Raw genomic sequence first — 18,078 nt, 5'->3', positions numbered from 1 at the left:
CTATTATAAAATTAATGCCCATTTTATATACCAAATTCCTATATCTGTACATTGCAATAAGCATTGCTTTGCACTTAAAGTGAACCTCTCAGCATGATTTCACACACCAAACTATTTGTCCATTTAGCTCTATCAAAGACTCTTTCATTTTGATTTCTTTCGTGTCTGTCATATGTGCTCAGTGTGAATCTGCTCTCATTTGTGAAGCAAATGATGGTGTCTATAGTGGACATGCTAATTTTGCTGTTCTGTGTGACTGCCAGTTGAGTAGAACAGAGCTGAGCTGTTTGCACAGGTCCATCTACAAGACATCATCCCCTCATGACGCTGTCATGGAATCTGTTTCTGACAGTTTGGTCAGAAACATGCACACCAGTAGTCCATTGACGGTTATTTTTGGGGGCTCTGGCAGTGCTGCGGCTGTTCCTCCTTGTACAGAGATGCAGGCTTTATGCCGTTCTCCAGCCATATCTGGCTCTCCTTGTGTGACTTCTAGTGATATCCTGGTATCTGCTTCATGCTGTTGAGACTGTTTTTGGAGACAACACTCCTTCTTGCAAAGGTACATATAGATATGCCATTCTGGAAGAGCTGAACTATCTGTACAACCTGGTTGGGATACAGACACTGACTCATACTATTAGGAATAAGGACACTAGCAAAACTAGAGATGAACCAGTCAGAAAAGCTAAGGAAGGAGCAGTTGTCTATGTTCACCACTTGCAAAACCATTCCCTTTATCGGGGTTGTCTTGTTATTGTCTCTCCAGTGCATTTGTCTTTTTCATTTGAAACAAATCAGGTGTTCCCTGTCCTATGATTCCTAACTGGATGGATTGATATTCATGAAGTTTGATTTGAGGCCATACTGTTATGCTTAATTGTGCCCTTTGTTTTCTTGAGCACTATACTTTAAATTGCTGCGGGTCCTACAGAACTCTGTGGTTTCAGACAACTTTGGCCTAATGTGTATGACCATCTTAACATTCAGTAAATACATTAGGTCTCTCTACCATTTTATTAATTCATAGCTACCTTTTTGCGAGTAGTTTCTGATTCAATGTGAAGGAAAGTCCACGGAGGATAATGAATTCTTAGAGTATCAAAAATCTGTTTTATGAATTTGAGTTGTGGATCCAGTAAAATCCTTATTTCCCCTTCAGTGTTCTTTACTTAATAACAAATCTTGTATAAAAAAAACTAAATTTATTAGCCAAATCACTCTTAATTAGTTAGTGTGTGTGTTTATGTTCTATCTTAAAAAAAAATGGTTAACACATTGGCTATGGCTCACGTTATTGAAGCCTGTCCAGTACATGCACTTTATGTGGATTGTTTGCCAATAGAAATGGTTATGTTCTGACTTCTGGTCATAAAAATAGCTCAGTAGATTATAGTTTCCAAGCAACATCTTGGCCTCCGCACTTGCTGAAAACACTTTACGCTTTTAGCAAGGTTTGTACATGATCAGGCTTTGCAAATGCTTTATGACCTTCACAGATACCGCATCAGGCTATAATGACAATAGGCAAATGGGTAATATATTGTGTCCGTTGTACAAAGTACAATGTAAGCTTAGCTCACATTTCATCCAGGGAAAACTCTTGCAAAGAATATATAAATATTCTTTTGCATTTGCACAATTCTTTTGTATTTGCACTTGCACAATTGTTTTGTAAAAATTCATAGTTTACCTGAAAGGAGTCCTTAATGTGGATCTGTCACAGGATTTCACAATATTGACTGCATACATTTTTGAATAGATATTTTATTCCTTGTAAGGTGTGAATATTTACTTTGAAAATTCACGTCAGAGAGCTGTATAATCCTGCTTTTAAAGTGAGCATTTTAACTCAAGTTGTACTCTTAAAAGGCTCATTTTAAAATTAAACAATGAAAGTTTTGAAATTCTGACATGTATTATCAAAGTAAATTCATTAGCCTCATCACTTCGAAAAGATCTGTTTAACAATGAATGCAGTGTATTTTGTGAAAACTGGTGAAAGATACTCTTTATAGAGAAACTGCAACAGTCACATGATACTACCGTCTGTAGACTGGCTCATGGTATATCAAAGTTCTTTCCAAAACAACCTTTAATTTTCTGTTTAAGACAAGAACAATCTAGCTTCTTTTATCTATCACGTAATTTCTTTATATGTAATAGCTTTAACTCTTCAGAATGTAATAAAAGACCTCCTATAGCCAAAACCTAAATATAAAAAACAGTTTTCCAATTTTTATTTTTTCATATATCATTTTTTGGTCCTGTGTGAAAACTAATTGCCCCTTAGTTCAGGCTGGGTTTAAGCTTAGTGGCTACAATGCAGATTTTACCACTTTTTTTGTGGAATTCCAAAAAAAAGTGTCTCATTCAATCATCCAATTATCCAAACTTTATTGAAAATTGGGTTAACTTAGACTAGATTCATGGAGGCTTGATTACTGGCAGTTTTTTAAAACTGACTACCATTTAATAATATGGCCTTTTCTGCCATAAGCAGTATACATTGCCACAATCAATAGAAGATGAAAACGTTCTAAAGCTATTTTAAAGACTCACTACAGTAGCCTCAATTCTTTCACAGTGTAGAAAAGTTATAACTGTAGTGAATTTTCTGAAAAATGGTTAGCTTTCCAAACCAGAAACTAATCTAATGATGTGTTAAAATTACCCAAACATCTTAACAACTGTACTTGTCAGTCATCTCAGATAACATACCGTAATTACACTTTAAACATGTGCAAAAACATGGGAAAGTTACAAGGCAAGAACACATTTTTCAAAAACAGCTTGATGAGACCCAAGTTTGTATTATGGACTGATAGGTTGAATTTTTATAATTTTGGATCTAAGTTGTAAAGTTTCTCCCTGTGGACTATGCCTAGTTGACATAGGGATACATTTAGGCCATGCAATACTCCCTTGGGAAATTAAATATGTAAATAGACTCTCCACAGAAGGAGAGCGCAGGGTCTTCTGTGTCACCTGTTGGAATTATATTAAAATTTGACAGTCCTCAGTGGCTGATGAAAAAAGAGGAAAGTAGATTCAGCTCAACTGATTGCTGTAGGCTTTGGAAGGAAGCACGGGTACGTGTGGCCTCACGTGTTTGCATGAAAAAAAAAGTTGAAGAAACCAGCTTCCAAAAGTGCAAATATTTATTGAAGCAAATCCGCGTAGTTTAAAAATTTCCAAATTACATCTGGGAATCTCACATGGAAAAAACGCAACGCGTTTCGAACACAGAGCTGTGTTCTTTGTCAAAGCTGACATGCATATGACACACTATAGTATTATATCCAATAACTACCAATCAGATCGATATACTTGGTCACACGAGAGTGTGAATAGGATGCATAATTAGTGTGAGCCAATCACATAAAATGGAAAAAACAATAAAACCATTATAGAGAGAAAGAACAAGAAAAGAGTTAAAATTCATTTTGACATGAAATGTTACATGAAATAGATAAAATATACTGACAGAAACATGAAGTAGAATCAATAATGAAACATGATTTCACAAACGTGCATTGAGTCCATCTGGGAAGCGGGATCCAAGGTTCTAAATCCAGAATGCTTCTATGGTGAGTAAACGATGTCTAGAATATCCTCCTCGGCATGCAGGTTTAACCCTCTCTATACCAATGACCTGTAGAGAACTGCACGATCTCTGGTGAAATTGAATAAAATGCCTAGAGGCATGTGAAATATTACGGTTGGTACTAGAAAGAGAAGATATATCAGTTAAATGTTCTGAAATGCGAACTTTAAGATTTCTTGTTGTGCAACCAACATATATAAGATCACAAATTTTGCATAGAATTATATAAACCACATTCGTGCTGTTACAATTTTTTTTTTTTTTCTCAGTGGCTGATACCTTTTAATGGCTAATTGAAAAGATGGTAACAAATTGCAAGCTTTCAAGACTACTCAGGTCTCTTCAATAGGCTCAATATAACACAAAATCTAAACAGTCATATATTTATACAAAACAGGGCACATGATAGATAAGACAAGTGACGTGAAGCAGAACTATCAGTATGGGAGAGGGAGAAGCAGTTGTGGCCGTAAATATTGGAACAGTTCGTAATAAGTAGTGTGAAAGTTTTATTGTCCTGTGATTGAGGTCTTGTCCATGATTGTGATGCCCCCAAATAGTCTGAGGAGCACATTCCTTAGTTGATGTAAAAAGACATAAATCCATGTAACACATTCATTCCTGCCCTGAGTGTGTCAAAGATTGTCATAAGTTTGTACTCCCAAATTTTTATGTCTCTCTGAGATTTGAAGTTACCTTTTAATACCAGTAATGCCAGTAACCAATGCGATGTATACCCCTTTTCACATGTATAGCGCCATGGAATAAATGGCGCTATAATAATAAATAATAAATAATTATTTCATGTCCACGATGCTGTGATTAGGAATACAAAAATGTTTGGCCACAGGTAGATTTATTCTTTTTTCTTTTATTGTGTGCAATTCATCCTTGTTCTAAGTGTTAGTCCTGTCTCCCCTACATACAGATCCCTCAGTTGGATATTTGGTACATATAATTAAGTACATTACATTAGATGTGATGCAGCTGAAAGTACCTGGGATCTTGTGGTCCTGATGCGAGTTGGGGATCTTTATCTTGTCCTTGGCCATTATAAATGGATAGGTTTTACATTTTTCTGGTTGTAGAAAAAGGTTCCTGTAGCTGTTGGAGAGGACAGGGAGCTTCTGACAATGATGCTTCTTAGATACAGTACTGACCAAAAGTTTGGACACACCTTCTCATTTAAAGATTTTTCTGTATTTTCATGTCTATGAAAATTGTACATTCACACTGAAGGCATCAAAACTATGAATTAACACATGTGGAATTATATAGTTAACAAAAAAGTGTGAAACAACTGAAAATATGTCTTATATTCTAGGTTCTTCAAAGTAGCCACCTTTTGCTTTGATGACTGCTTTGCACACTCTTGGCATTCTCTTGATGAGCTCCAAGAGGTAGTCACCGGAAATGGTTTTCACTTCACAGGTGTGCCCTATCAGGTTTAATAAGTGGGATTTCTTGCCTTATAAATGGGGTTGGAACCATCAGTTGTGTTGTGCAGAAGTCTGGTGGATACACAGCTGATAGTCCTACTGAATAGACTGTCAGAATTTGTATTATGGCAAGAAAAAAAGCAGCTAAGTAAAGAAAAACGAGTGGCCATCATTACTTTAAGAATTGAAGGTCAGTCAGTCCGAAAAATTGGGCAAACTTTGAAAGTGTCCCCAAGTGCAGTTGCAAAAACCATCAAGCTCTACAAAGAAACTGGCTCACATGAGGACTGCCCCAGGAAAGGAAGACCAATAGTCACCTCTGCTTCTGAGGATAAGTTTATCCGAATCACCAGCCTCAGAAATCGCAGGTTAACAGCAGCTCAGATTAGAGACCATGTCAATGCCACACAGAGTTCTAGCAGCAGACACATCTCTTCAACAACTGTTAAGAGGAGACTTTGTGCAGCAGGCCTTCATGGTAAAATAGCTACTAGGAAACCATTGCTAAGGACAGGAACAAGCAGAAGAGACTTGTTTGGGCTAAAGAACACAAGGAATGGACATTAGATCAGTGGAAATCTGTGCTTTGGTCTGAGGAGTCCAAATTTGAGATCTTTGGTTCCAACCACCGTGTCTTTGTGCGACGCAGTAAAGGTGAACGGATGGACTCTACTTGCCTGGTTCCCACCGTGAAGCATGGAGGAGGAGGTGTGATGGTGTGGGGGTGCTTTGCTGGTGACACTGTTGGGGATTTATTCAAAATTGAAGGCATACTGAGCCAGCATGGCTACCACAGCATCTTGCAATGGTATGCTATTCCATCCGGTTTGCGTTTAGTTGAACCATCATTTTTTTCAACAGTACAATGACCCCAAACACACCTCCAGGCTGTGTAAGGGCTATTTGACCAAGAAGGAGAGTGATGGGGTGCTACGCCAGATGACCTGGCCTCCACAGTCACCAGACCTGAACCCAATCAAGATGGTTTGGGGTGAGCTGGACGGCAGAGTGAAGGCAAAAGGGCCAACAAGTGCTAAGCATCTCTGGGAACTCCTTCAAGATTGTTGGAAGACCATTTCCGGTGACTACCTCTTGAAGCTCATCAAGAGAATGCCATGAGTGTGCAAAGCAGTCATCAAAGCAAAAGGTGGCTACTTTTAAGAACCTAGAATATAAGACATATTTTCAGTTGTTTCACACTTTTTTGTTAAGTATATAATTCCACATGTGTTAATTCATAGTTTTGATGCCTTCAGTGTGAATGTACAATTTTCATAGTCATGAAAATACAGAAAAATCTTTAAATGAGAAGGTGTGTCCAAACTTTTGGTCTGTACTGTACATCACCCACATGTTTATGGTAGCGTATCATGGCATGAACAAAGGGGATTTATGAGGACGTCAGAAGGGTTGTTAATGTTTGTGAGGCTAAAAACAATTACAAAACCATCTCTAAAGAGTTTGGACTCTACCAATTCGTACACTGATAGAATGTGTACAAATGGAGAAAATGTAAGACCATCATAACCCTTGGGGGAGTGGTCGACTAACCAAGATCACTTCAGGAACAAGACGATTAATAGTCTACAAAATCACAAAGGAACCCAAGGTAACCTCGAAGCAGCTAAAGGCCTTGCTCTCATTTGTTAATGTTGCTGTTCAAGAGTCCACCTTCAGAAAAGCACCGAATAACAGTGTAATGCCTGGCTGGATTGCAAGGAGAAAACCACTGTTCTCTAAAATAAACATTACTGTTTGGCTGTGTGCGCACGATGCGTTTTTGGTGCGTATTTTGCAGCGCATAAACGCTCCAGAAACGCATTGCATACCTTATCCCATGACTTCCTATGACATTCTGCAAGTTCTGTGCACATGATCTGTATTTTTTCTGCGCAGATTTTACTCGCAGAAAAAATACGGACATGACCAATTCTTGTGCGTTTCTGCATGCGTATTTGCCTATACAATGCATTGGAAAAACGCATGTAAAAAACACATGCGTTTTTCTGCCAAGGAGATGCAGAAATGTTCAGTAAAATTTCTGCTTCATTCCTGCATCGTGGGCTCTAAGCCTTAGTCTGCAGTTTTCTAGAGATCACCTGGACAAGCCAAAAGGTAATTGAAACAATCTTATGGATGCATGAAACCAAAATGGAGCTTGGTTTAAATAAAAATAATTATTTTTGAAGAAACAAAATCTGCATTATAGCATAAAAAACTAATGTTGTCTGTGAAACACATTGGTTTGGTATCATGGTTTGCATGTGTTTGGCTGCATCTGTGCTAGGACAGCTTGCCTTCATTGATGGAACAATGAATTCTGAATTATACCAGCAAATTCTAAAACAAAATGTCAGGACATATCCATGAGCTGAATTTCAAGAAAATGTGGGTCATGCAGCAAGACAATAACCCAAAGAACACAAGTCAATCTGCAAAAGAATGGTAAAGAAGAATAAAGTTTAGATTTTGGAATGGCCAATTCAGACTACTGGCTTTAATCCTATAGAAATGTTATGGAAGGACCTAAACCAAGTAATTCAAGGGAAAAACCCTCCAATATAACAATGTTGAAGCTGTAACAAAGTTGAAGCGAAAAGTGAGCATTGCTCTAAAATTCCTCCAAGGAGATGTACAGGACTGATCAACATTTATCAAAAATTGTTCTTGCTGCATACCAGGGTAACACAAGATACTAAATGCAAAGGTTTACATACAGTGGCTTGCTAAAGTTTTTACCCCCTTCCCCTGGGCATTTTTCGTGTTTTGCTACCTCACAACCTGGAATTTCACTGTTTTTTTAGGGTGTGCATCAGTTCATGTAAAGAACATGCATACAACTGTGAACATTTGGTTTTCTTTTTATTGTGAAGCAAACAACAAATAGGACAAAATAACTGAAAACTTCAGTGTGCATAACTATTCACCCCCCTAAAGTCAGTACTTTGTAGAGCCTCCTCTTGCGACAATTACAGCTGCAAATTGCTTTGGATAAGTGTCTATGACCTTTCCACATCTTGGCACTTGGATTTTTGCCCATTCCTCAAGGCAAAACTGCTCCAGCTCCTTCAAGTTAGACGGTTTCCTCTGCTGAACAGCAATCTTCAAGTCTGACCACAGATTCTCAATTGGATTAAGGTCTGGGCTTTGACTAGCCCACTCCAAAACATTAAGGTTAAGTGCACACTGAGCGTTTTTGATGCGCTCGCAGCTTTTTTTCTGAAATGCATCAAAAACGCTAGGTAATCTGTCTGCCAGCTAATGCAATGACAATCCATGATGTGGTACTTTCCGCTCAGGATTGTCATTGCATTAAAATACGCAGCATGTCCATTCTATGTAGCGTTTCTGCAGCGCAAAAACGCTCAAAGAATGGTATCCGGGCCGGGGAAGAAGACTACTCCCATCATCCGACTTCCGCTCCCGCTGATAACTTATCATCCCTGCGGCCGGTGGTACACTGACAGGAGCATGCTCTCTCACTCCCTGCAGTGTACAATGCTGCGGTGCCAGTTAAGGTCACGCAAGTTCATCAGCTGAAGATCAGCTGAGAGCTCCGGGACCTCAGTTTATGGCACCTGTGCTGTGTGGGAACTTTCTCAATAATGTTCCCACGCAGTACTGATGCAGTATGAGGTCACCTGAGGTGATCAGCTGATCTTCAGCTGATGAACTCACCTGACCTCAGCCTGCAGCACAGCCATGTACACTGACAGGAGTGACACTGACAGGAGTGATTACACTCCTGTCAGTGTACAGTGCTGTCTTCTACAGCAGTCACATCAGTGATTGATGTGACTGCTGTAGAAGTGAACCGGATCGCCGTGGGACAATCTGGACTACGTCGTGACTGCGAACAGGTGAGGGTTATGGTTGTATTTTATTTTTGTTTTTTTTCAGGAGGCAAGGACGTCGGGGATTGAGAGCACAATAAAAAAATTATTAAACCGTATGTCATTTAATTTCAATAAAAAACTTTATTTTGGCCATGTCTTTATTGAAAAAGCGTCGAAAACTTTACTACGGGGTTAGTAATGGGGGCGTCTTATAGACGCCTCTCCATTACTAACCTGGGCTTCATGTCAGCTGCCAATACAAGGCTGACGTGAACCCCAACCTCATTAGCCCACTCACCAAAACTACACGGCAGTGGGAAGAGCGGAGGCTAAGCGCCAGATTTAGCGCATCTTATGGAGGCGCCATTTCTGGGACTTCTGAGGGGTGATATTATTAGCCGCGGAGGGGGCTAGTATCCATGGCCCCTTCCCTGGCTATTAATATCAGCCCTCAGCTGTCTGTTTATTCTTTTCTGGTTAGGTTTTATAGGGGGACCCTACGTCAATTTTTTTCTGCGGTGCCCCTGTAATCTAGCCAGTAAAGGCTAAGTAAACAGCAGTGGGCTGTTATTTATAGCCAGGAAACATTTTTGGCTAATGGCCCCTTCCCCGTCTAATAATATCAGCTCCCAGTGGTCGGCTTTCCCTCTGCTGGTTATAAAAATGGCGCAGGAGCCCACGCCATTTTTTTTTTAATTTTTTAGGATATGTGCCCATGATCCAGATGTACCAGCGCTTTGGATGCAGCACATTTTTGCTGCGTTCAAAATGCACATGTGTTCACTGAACCATGCGGATATACCTCATTCAGTAAAGTCTAGTGGTTAAATTTCTGTTGTGGAGATTAGCGACTCCGCAAGATAATTTGATGTCCTGTGGTCCTGAATGATGCGCCACATGTCAGTGTCTGCGTGTGATCCGCAGCCTCAGATGCACGCGTAGTGGACATGGCATTTCTAGAAATCCCATCCGATATGCTGTAACATCTGGACGCTGCAGGTTTGAAGCTGCATAAATACGCAGCTTCAAACCTGAATCGGTTCCTGATCTTGACCACGTACCCAAACTTACCCGCAGCATGTCAATTTCTGTAGCGGACACGCTAGTCTTCGCTGCAGATTTTGACCGATTGAAGTGTCATTATATGCGGTGGATCCACATGAATTGACAAGTGCAGCATTAGAACACAGCGTTTTGGATGCAGCAAAAATATGCTGCGTTCAAAGCACAGCTTGTTGCTGTTCGTGAGGACGTAGCAGCTAATGAAACAGCTGTGAGCTGATATTAATAGCCAGGGAACATGTTTGCCTAATGGCACCTTCCTAGGCTAAAAATAGCAGCTGTCAGCTGCCCCAGAAATGACTTGAATAGAAATGCTAATGAAGATTTGGTATATGGGATTAGCTGACACCTAGCCCCTTTGTTTGGCGATGACAAGCTGTCAATTAGACCCTTTCATTATTAAAAGCTAATTAGAGTAAAGTAAAGAGTGAAATAAACACACCGACACAGAGTAAACACTTTATTTTAAATACAACAGACACATTCTTCAATCATTTAAATTAACCAATATACTCACCCCAGGTCTGACGGTAACCCCAGGTCTGACGGTAATCCCAGGGTTGAAGCGATGTCCCATGTTTGTATTTTCAAATATATTTAGCTCCAAAAAACATTCATTGATGTCCATAAATGCATCCAAAAAATGCATAGAAAACGCAGCAAACCATGCGTTTTTCCTGCCAAGAAATGCAGAAACGCTGCAGAAATTTCTGCAATCAAATCCTGAACGTGCGCACATAGCCTTACATGTTTCCCCTTAAACCACTCAACCTCCATCCCAGTCTGAATTTATTGACAGACTGAAACAGGTTTTGCTCAAAAATATCCCTGTATTTCCCACCATCTTTCCCTTGACACGGACCATTTTCCCTGTGTCTGCTGCTGATTAACATCCCCATCAGCATGATGCTGCCACCACCATGTTTCACAATGGGGATGGTGTTCTTAAGGTGATGAGTTATGTTGGTTTGGTGCCAGATATAGCATTTACTTTGGTGGCCAAAAAGGTAAATTCTGACCATAACACCTTCCTCCATACATTTAGGGAGTCTTCCACATGTCTTTTGGCAAACTCAAAATGTGCCTTTTAATTTTTATGTGCAAAGGTTTTTTTTCTGCCCACTCTTCCATAAAGGCCAGCACTATGGAGTGTACAGCTTATTGTGGTCTTATGGACAGATACTCCAGTCTCTGCTTGGAAAGGTTTTCTCTGCTTTGGAACTCTGCAGCTTCTTCAGATTTACCTTTGGTCTCTGTGCTGCCTCTCTGATTAATGCCCTCCTTGCCCGGGCTGAGAGTTTTGGCGGGCGGCCCTCTCTTGGCAGGTTTGTTGTGGTACCATGTTCTTTGCATTTGATGATAATGGATTTGATGATGCTTCGGGGAATCATCAGAGATTGGGATATTTCTTTATAACCCAACCCTTACTTGTACTTCTAAACAACTTTCTCCCTGACATGTTTGGAGATCTCCTTGGTCTTCATGGTGTTGTTTGGTTAGTGATGCCTCTTGCTTAATGGTGTTGCAAACTCTGGCCTTTCAGAAAAGGTGTGTATGTACTGACAGACCATGTGACACTTAGATTGCAAACAGGTGGACTTCCTTTCACTAAACATGTGACTTATGAAGGTAATAGCTTGCACCTGAAATTTTTAGGGGCTTCATTGCAGTAGGGGTGACTACATATGCAGATGCCAATTTTTAGTTATTTGATCCCATAAATTAATTTATTTCTATATTTTCCTCACTTGACTTCACCAACTTATACTATTTAGTGCTGATGCATCACACAGAAATCGGATTACAAAAATATTTAATCACAGGTTGTAATATAACAAAGTAGGTAAAAAGCTAGAGGGTTAATACTTTCGTAAGCCACTGTACTTTTGCCACTCACAGACATGATATTGGATCATTTTCTTCATTTGGAAAATACAAGGTCTAATATTTTTGACTCAATCATTTGTTTTATTTGGTTCTCTTTATCATCTTTTAGGACCTGTGATGTGATATAGTTTTAGGTCAAATTTATGCAGGAATATTGAAAATCTTGAAGAGTTCACAAACTTTCAAGCACAACTATAACTAAATATCACACTACCATTTTATGAAGGGCATCCAAGCAAGATTATCCCACTATGTGAAGCTCTGATACAACTGCAAAATGGCTGCACAAAAGTAATTACTGTAAGATAGCAACAGAGGTTGAAAATTACCGGTGTTTATGAATCAATACTGGCAGCTTTTAACAGCTACTAAAACTGAATTGCAGTAGTTAACAGAAATAATTTAGAATGATCTTACTATTTCCAAATGGGTTTGTAGTGTGACAGGAGGAGCAAATGCTGACTACCATAATTTAAAAAGCCTAATAAGATAAATGGGAACCTTATTCTGTGTACATTTTAGCTTCTTCTCCTTTTACCTCAATAAGGAATCACCAGGGGAAAAAATAAATGAAAAATTATAATATGTAATTTAGAAATCTGAATCTTTTCATGCAAATTTAATTATAAAGGTAGCAACATTAGAGCAGAACAATTTTTGTTTCCATGTGTAGTGAAATAGAGATGATTGATGCTGTTGTGTCTTGATTGTTGTGGACTATGTTAACGTTATGCATTGCTGTGGACGATGTTCATGTTATGGAGCACTTTTTGCAGGTGAATTCTGGGTGGAATCTGCGTGAAAGAGACATAGCGTGTGCACATACCCAGTTCCTGCTTCAAAACCTCATAAAAAAAACCTCTATGTGCCCATACTGAAAAGAGTTTTTGAAAAACCTAGGGAGAAAAAGAAAATGACGGTCACATCTTTGAAGCAAATCTTGAAGGAAACCTTCGAAACTAGGCACTGTCCAATAAATGGCTATGTGCACATGGAGTCGTTTTGCTGATTTTTCAGGGGAAAACTGATCAAAAACTCCCAAGTTTTCAAGGTGTTTTGAGATTTGGAGACGGATTTGGAGATTTTTCATTCAGTTTCTGTTCCAAAAAATTCAATGTGCAGATAGCCAATAGTGGCCTATATACACATGGAGTCTCTTTGCAGAGTGTTTTTTTTTTAAGAAAACTGTGTAAAACCTTCAAGTTTTTGAGGATTTTGCATATTTGAGGAGGATTTGAAGAGTTTTGTTATCCTTGCGCTTGGACTGTTTACCGTGAGCTTGGATCGTAATCCCACTGTGCCGTGGACCAAAGAGACCCCGGAGGGGCATGACTAAGTGCCACACCAAGACTGCCCTCAGATGCACAGCAGCTGACGGTGCCGTGATCCGAGGAGAGCCCAGGGGGGTGAGACCAAGTGCTGCTCCAGGGTAGACCTCGAACACATGGCAGCTGACCCTCAAGGAGGTATACAGACTGGCATGGCTGATTCACAGACAAACGGGTACAGGCCGCCACGGCTGATATACAGGCAGGCAGGTGTAGGACACCATTCATACTGGACAGGCAGGAAGAGCTTCAAGAAAAACTGGGTAACTGGCAGGTACGACTGGAATACAGGAACGGGTAGCACCCAGTTCAGACTGGACGGACAGGAACGGCTTCAAGAGGGTTCAGACCTGGGTATTCAGCGAACAGCTTTAGGAAGAACTTGGTCTCTGGCAAGAGGTACTGGACCGCAGGTGCAGACAAGCAGGAAACCGCAGGTGCGGACAGGTAGGAAACCGCAGGTGCGGACAGGCAGGAAACCGCAGGTGCGGACAGGCAGGAAACTGCAGGTTCATATAGAACAGGCAGGAAACTGCAGGTTCATATAGAACAGACAGGGTCAGGTTCACACAGACAGACAGAGCCAGATTCACACAAGGTACTTACAGTGAAGTAGCAAGTGTACAGTACATGCAAACTACTAACCTTGCACAGAGGTAACAGTTTAGAGATAGGTACAGGTTCAGACACTGGAGGTTTTAGAGATAGTTACAGGTTCAGACACTGCAGGTTTTACAGATAGGTACATGTTCAGACACAGGGAATTTAAAGAAAAGATCCTAAGAAACAAACAGGTTCAGGGATTAGTCCTAATTCAGACAAGAACATGTACAGGTTCAGGGTACAGACCTTTGTATTCAGACCCCAGGGTGGCAGGAACAGGCAAGGATCAGATACAGGTACAAGTTCAAGGTTCAGGCTAGGGTATTCAGCCCCCAGGGTGGCAGGAAACAGATTCAGAGATAGAAACAGGACAGGACTTGGCAACTCAGTAGTTGCACAAACACAATGAAAGAGAATGTTGCTCAGGCACCTCCCAACAGGTGGAGGTGCCTTAAATACCAAGTGCCTCCAAGCAATAGGCTGGGCATACATTAGCAATGCGCACACTGTTTCTTTAAGAATCAGGAAGTGCACGTAAGGGCACCTTAATCATGTAGCCAGGAAACAGGCACAGCAAGCAGAGGACAAGGAACTCACTGCACAGCCCGGAGTGGTGAGTAAGTCTGTGTCCCTGCATGGTGGGTGATGGGAAGCCATGTAGGGACGTGGGCAGGGGTGTTACAAGTTTCCTCAGTTTCGTCTTCAAAAACTCCTCGAAAAACTCTGTGTGCACATAGCCAGTGGCTGCAAAAAACTATTCAGGGAAAAAATATTTATTTAAAAACTATTCAAAAAAGTTTCAGGAAAAAAATTACTCTTCAAAACCTCCGAAAAAAGGAGAATTTCCTGAAGCAATTTCTTCTTGAAAACTTGTGGATGTTGAACTCCTGAAAATAAATCAGTGCGTACATAGCTTCGGGGTATAAGCATACTGAGGTTTTTTAGGTGTTTTTTGAGGCAATGGAGTGACAGAGGATGCAATCTCCCTCTCCCTGAGGTCATTGTTAATGGGGTTGTGCCACGATACAACATGATGCTGCAGACATCTTGCAAATAAATATTTTTGTAATTTAAGTGTATTAAAATGATGTCCCATTTAAAAGATATGTACTTCTGATGTTCAATATGGCACCCCTTAGTGTTTGTACTACTGACCGCTCTGTCCGTCCATCTAACCCTCTTCTTCTGTCAGAGCATGCGCTGTTCCCCCTTCTTTGAAATGGCCGCCTCTGCTATGCCGTAGGATTTCTCCACGCACTTCAGCCAGCCGGATCTAATACAGCTGACTGAAAATTGGTATCTGCTGGTAACGTATGAAGTGCCTTTAGATAGTGACGTTCCCAGCACATCACCAGCACAGGAGCTTCTCCTCTTCTCACCTGCCATATCAGTTATGCTGACCAGTATTACATTATACCCCTCCCGCCCGACTTATTTTTTGTGGTGGAAAAATAAGTAAAGAAGGCAGCGACTTCCTTGTCTTCTGCTGCTGGCTGTGCAGAGCACAATAATTGTGAAGAGTTTGTTCTCTGACTGCTGTACTATGCACAGGCAGTGATAGAGATCTCGGCCACACTATGTAGAACACAGCAGTCAGAGGACAAACTTCTCACAACTACAGGACTGTGCTCTGTCATCAACGAGTGAGAAGACAAGGAAGCCGCTGCCTGCGGCACTGAATCAGCTTCCACCTGTCCCTGCCTCTCCTTCCGCAGCTGTCCCACTGGCCGTCGCTATCTGTCGTCCTGATGCTCCTGGCTCTCCTCCCACATGTCCTCTGTTCCCCACAGCTCCACATGTCCTGGTCTCTCCTTCACCACTCTTCTTAGAGCCACGAGCGGAGGCAGTGAATAGGCACCAGCTTTTTTCTCTTCTCTCTACAGTGCAGGAGTTGTGATGAGTTGTCATCTTACTGCTGTACTATACCAAGGCAGAGATCGAGACCACAGAATTTACTCACTGCCTGTGCATAGTGCAGCAGTCAGAGGACAAACTCATCACAACTGCTGTAGCTAGGGTTTCAGCTCAAGTTGGCTGAAACATCTGAGTAGGCCCCTAACCAGGTAACTGTGTGTACAACTACGGTGGCGCACCCTAATCATAGATATGGGGGAACCTCAGCAGATCACTAATGCTGTTACTGAAATCTCTATACAAAGATTAACACTGATATTACAGCCATATAGTGACAATATAGTGGTAGATACCAGTGCTGCAGAACACATAAGAGATTACAGTACAGTTATTGATAGTGACTTGCAGCTGATGTTCTTTCTCGTGGAGCTGTTCACTTTTCCTGTCTTATCCATCTGGCCCAGATCAACAACAACTTCTTCTAGCCAGGACTCGTCTACGGATATTACAACAAAAACACATTTGATTTCTCACATTTCCAGCATCGTCCCCATCTATTCCCAAGCTGCACAAACTCCTCATCCTGCTGAAACCAAAATTCTGAGCGGCTGCTGTATGTGCTCTTATTATGGATCCTCTTAGTAGCCCATATAGTAATCCGCATCACTGTGTCTCTTACAAAGTAAAATGCCTCCTTTGTGCCCTTTAAATAGTAAAATAGCAACCTAGAAAATATTAATGCCCTGTACAAACACCCTAGAAAACAGTGCCCAGATTTTGCCCCTAGAAAGTAATAATGTCTCCAGTATGCCCAGTTGACAGTCACAATACCCTGAGTGCCCTATAACAATTAGGCTATGTTCACACATTGCATTTTTTCAGCGTTTTTTTTTTCTGCAGCAAAACCTGATCTCTTGGCAGGAGGTTTGTTCAGGATTTTCTTGCTTTTTTTGGTGCTTTTTTTCACTGTCTTTTTGTCTCTGGAACAATTTCAAGGGTGCCAAAACTTTCGGCCATGACTATATATATCATGTACCAGAAATCTTCGGTCTCAAACTGATAAATAAGTTTATACTTGTATAAGTACGATATATATTTTTCTGGTACATGCAGTCCTCAAGTTACGAACGTTTGACTTACATAACAACTCAGTTATGAAAGGAAAAATAATACTCACCTAATTGCTCGCCATCCCTAGGTCACCCTACTGCCGTCCAGTCCTCTTTCCACTGTATAGCAGTGCATCTCCGGCCTCCTTACTAAATGTCAGGACTTTCGTCCAACTCCATGCTTCAGGGATCACTACACAACCTAAGGTCACGGCGCACATCTTGCATTCTCGACCCTACAACATGCAGTGACCTCTGAGGTCTGGAGGCATCCGCAAGTCCTGGGCTATAGTGAAGAGGCCAAAGATGGCTGGAGAAGTTAGCGATGAGGTGATTATTAGGTTTTTTCGCCAGCCATATCCTAAGTTATAAACAAATTCAGGTTATGAACAAACATACATACACACATCTATCGACGCTAAGCAGACATCACACTTTTTTTTTTACTATTACTCTTTTTTACTCATGCTACATGCTGTATCTCATATCACTCCTTTCCTATCACTTTCTCACAAACACACATTACATGGAGTTTATTTTATTGACGAACTACCAAAACGGTCACTAGCCCAGAATCCTGTCAACCTTTTTGCTCATATATAGAGAGTTTTAGGAGGGGAAATAATGAGCGCACACACCAAAGGATTGCTGTCAAGCTGGAAGTAAAAATGGTCTATTTTAACACAGCAGTGGGGAAGGAGACTGAAAAGGCAGTGATGCGGTGGCTCAGCCAATGAAGGAGAGGCAGCTGCTGTCACATGGACCTTTTTCTAATCCCTTCCACAAACTCTCCTATTCAGTACAATATAAAATGAGCACAAGCAAATATGTAAAATGGTATTATTTATTCAAGTTCTCTACTCTATACACTTTCTGTGAACATTTATAACTATTTAGGAGCTTTTAATAGCAAAGTGTGTCGTGGCACAACCCCTTTATAGTTATCTATTGAAGACCATCTCAATGGTAACACTGAAGGGGGAGCAGATTACCTGGCTAAGAATATCTTCTTTTAGCCCCATAGCGTGTTGCTATAATTTTTAAAACAATACAGAAAACCTCTGAATTCTAAATGTTCATTATTTTAACTTGCTTATAAAATGTGTTTAGTTTAATTTAGAGATATCAGTACTTTCTTATACTGTTTACTGTACTGTCTATAACCACAGTGAATTAAAAAAAAGTAATCCGTATGTTACTTTGTATTATAGGACCCAAATCAATTTCACTGTTGCCATAGACTTCACAGCATCAAATGGTAAGTCTGCAAATGTTTTATTTTTTATATTTGTCAAGAATCATTTATGACAAAAAATACAGTATCCAATATGAACACAAAGGTATGAATGCTTT

General features: G+C 40.5%; 1 protein-coding gene across 2 annotated transcripts in view; it reads left to right on the top strand.

Annotated features, from left to right (window-relative positions):
* Positions 1 to 18,078, top strand: part of CPNE8 (copine 8) — a 372,256-nt gene that overhangs the window by 304,575 nt on the left and 49,603 nt on the right. For both annotated transcript variants that reach the window (XM_073652158.1, XM_073652159.1), the window contains one exon: positions 17,937 to 17,983. In XM_073652158.1, the coding sequence (XP_073508259.1) occupies positions 17,937 to 17,983 (47 nt within the window). The remainder of the gene's footprint in view (positions 1 to 17,936; positions 17,984 to 18,078) is intronic.

This window comes from Phyllobates terribilis, unplaced genomic scaffold (genome assembly GCF_046119375.1).
Source record: "Phyllobates terribilis strain yellow unplaced genomic scaffold, ASM4611937v1 Scaffold_11__3_contigs__length_659146591, whole genome shotgun sequence".
Classification (NCBI taxonomy): domain Eukaryota; kingdom Metazoa; phylum Chordata; class Amphibia; order Anura; family Dendrobatidae; genus Phyllobates; species Phyllobates terribilis.
The sequence above is the reverse complement of the archived record's forward strand: the minus strand, read 5'-3'. Positions and strand labels throughout refer to the sequence as shown.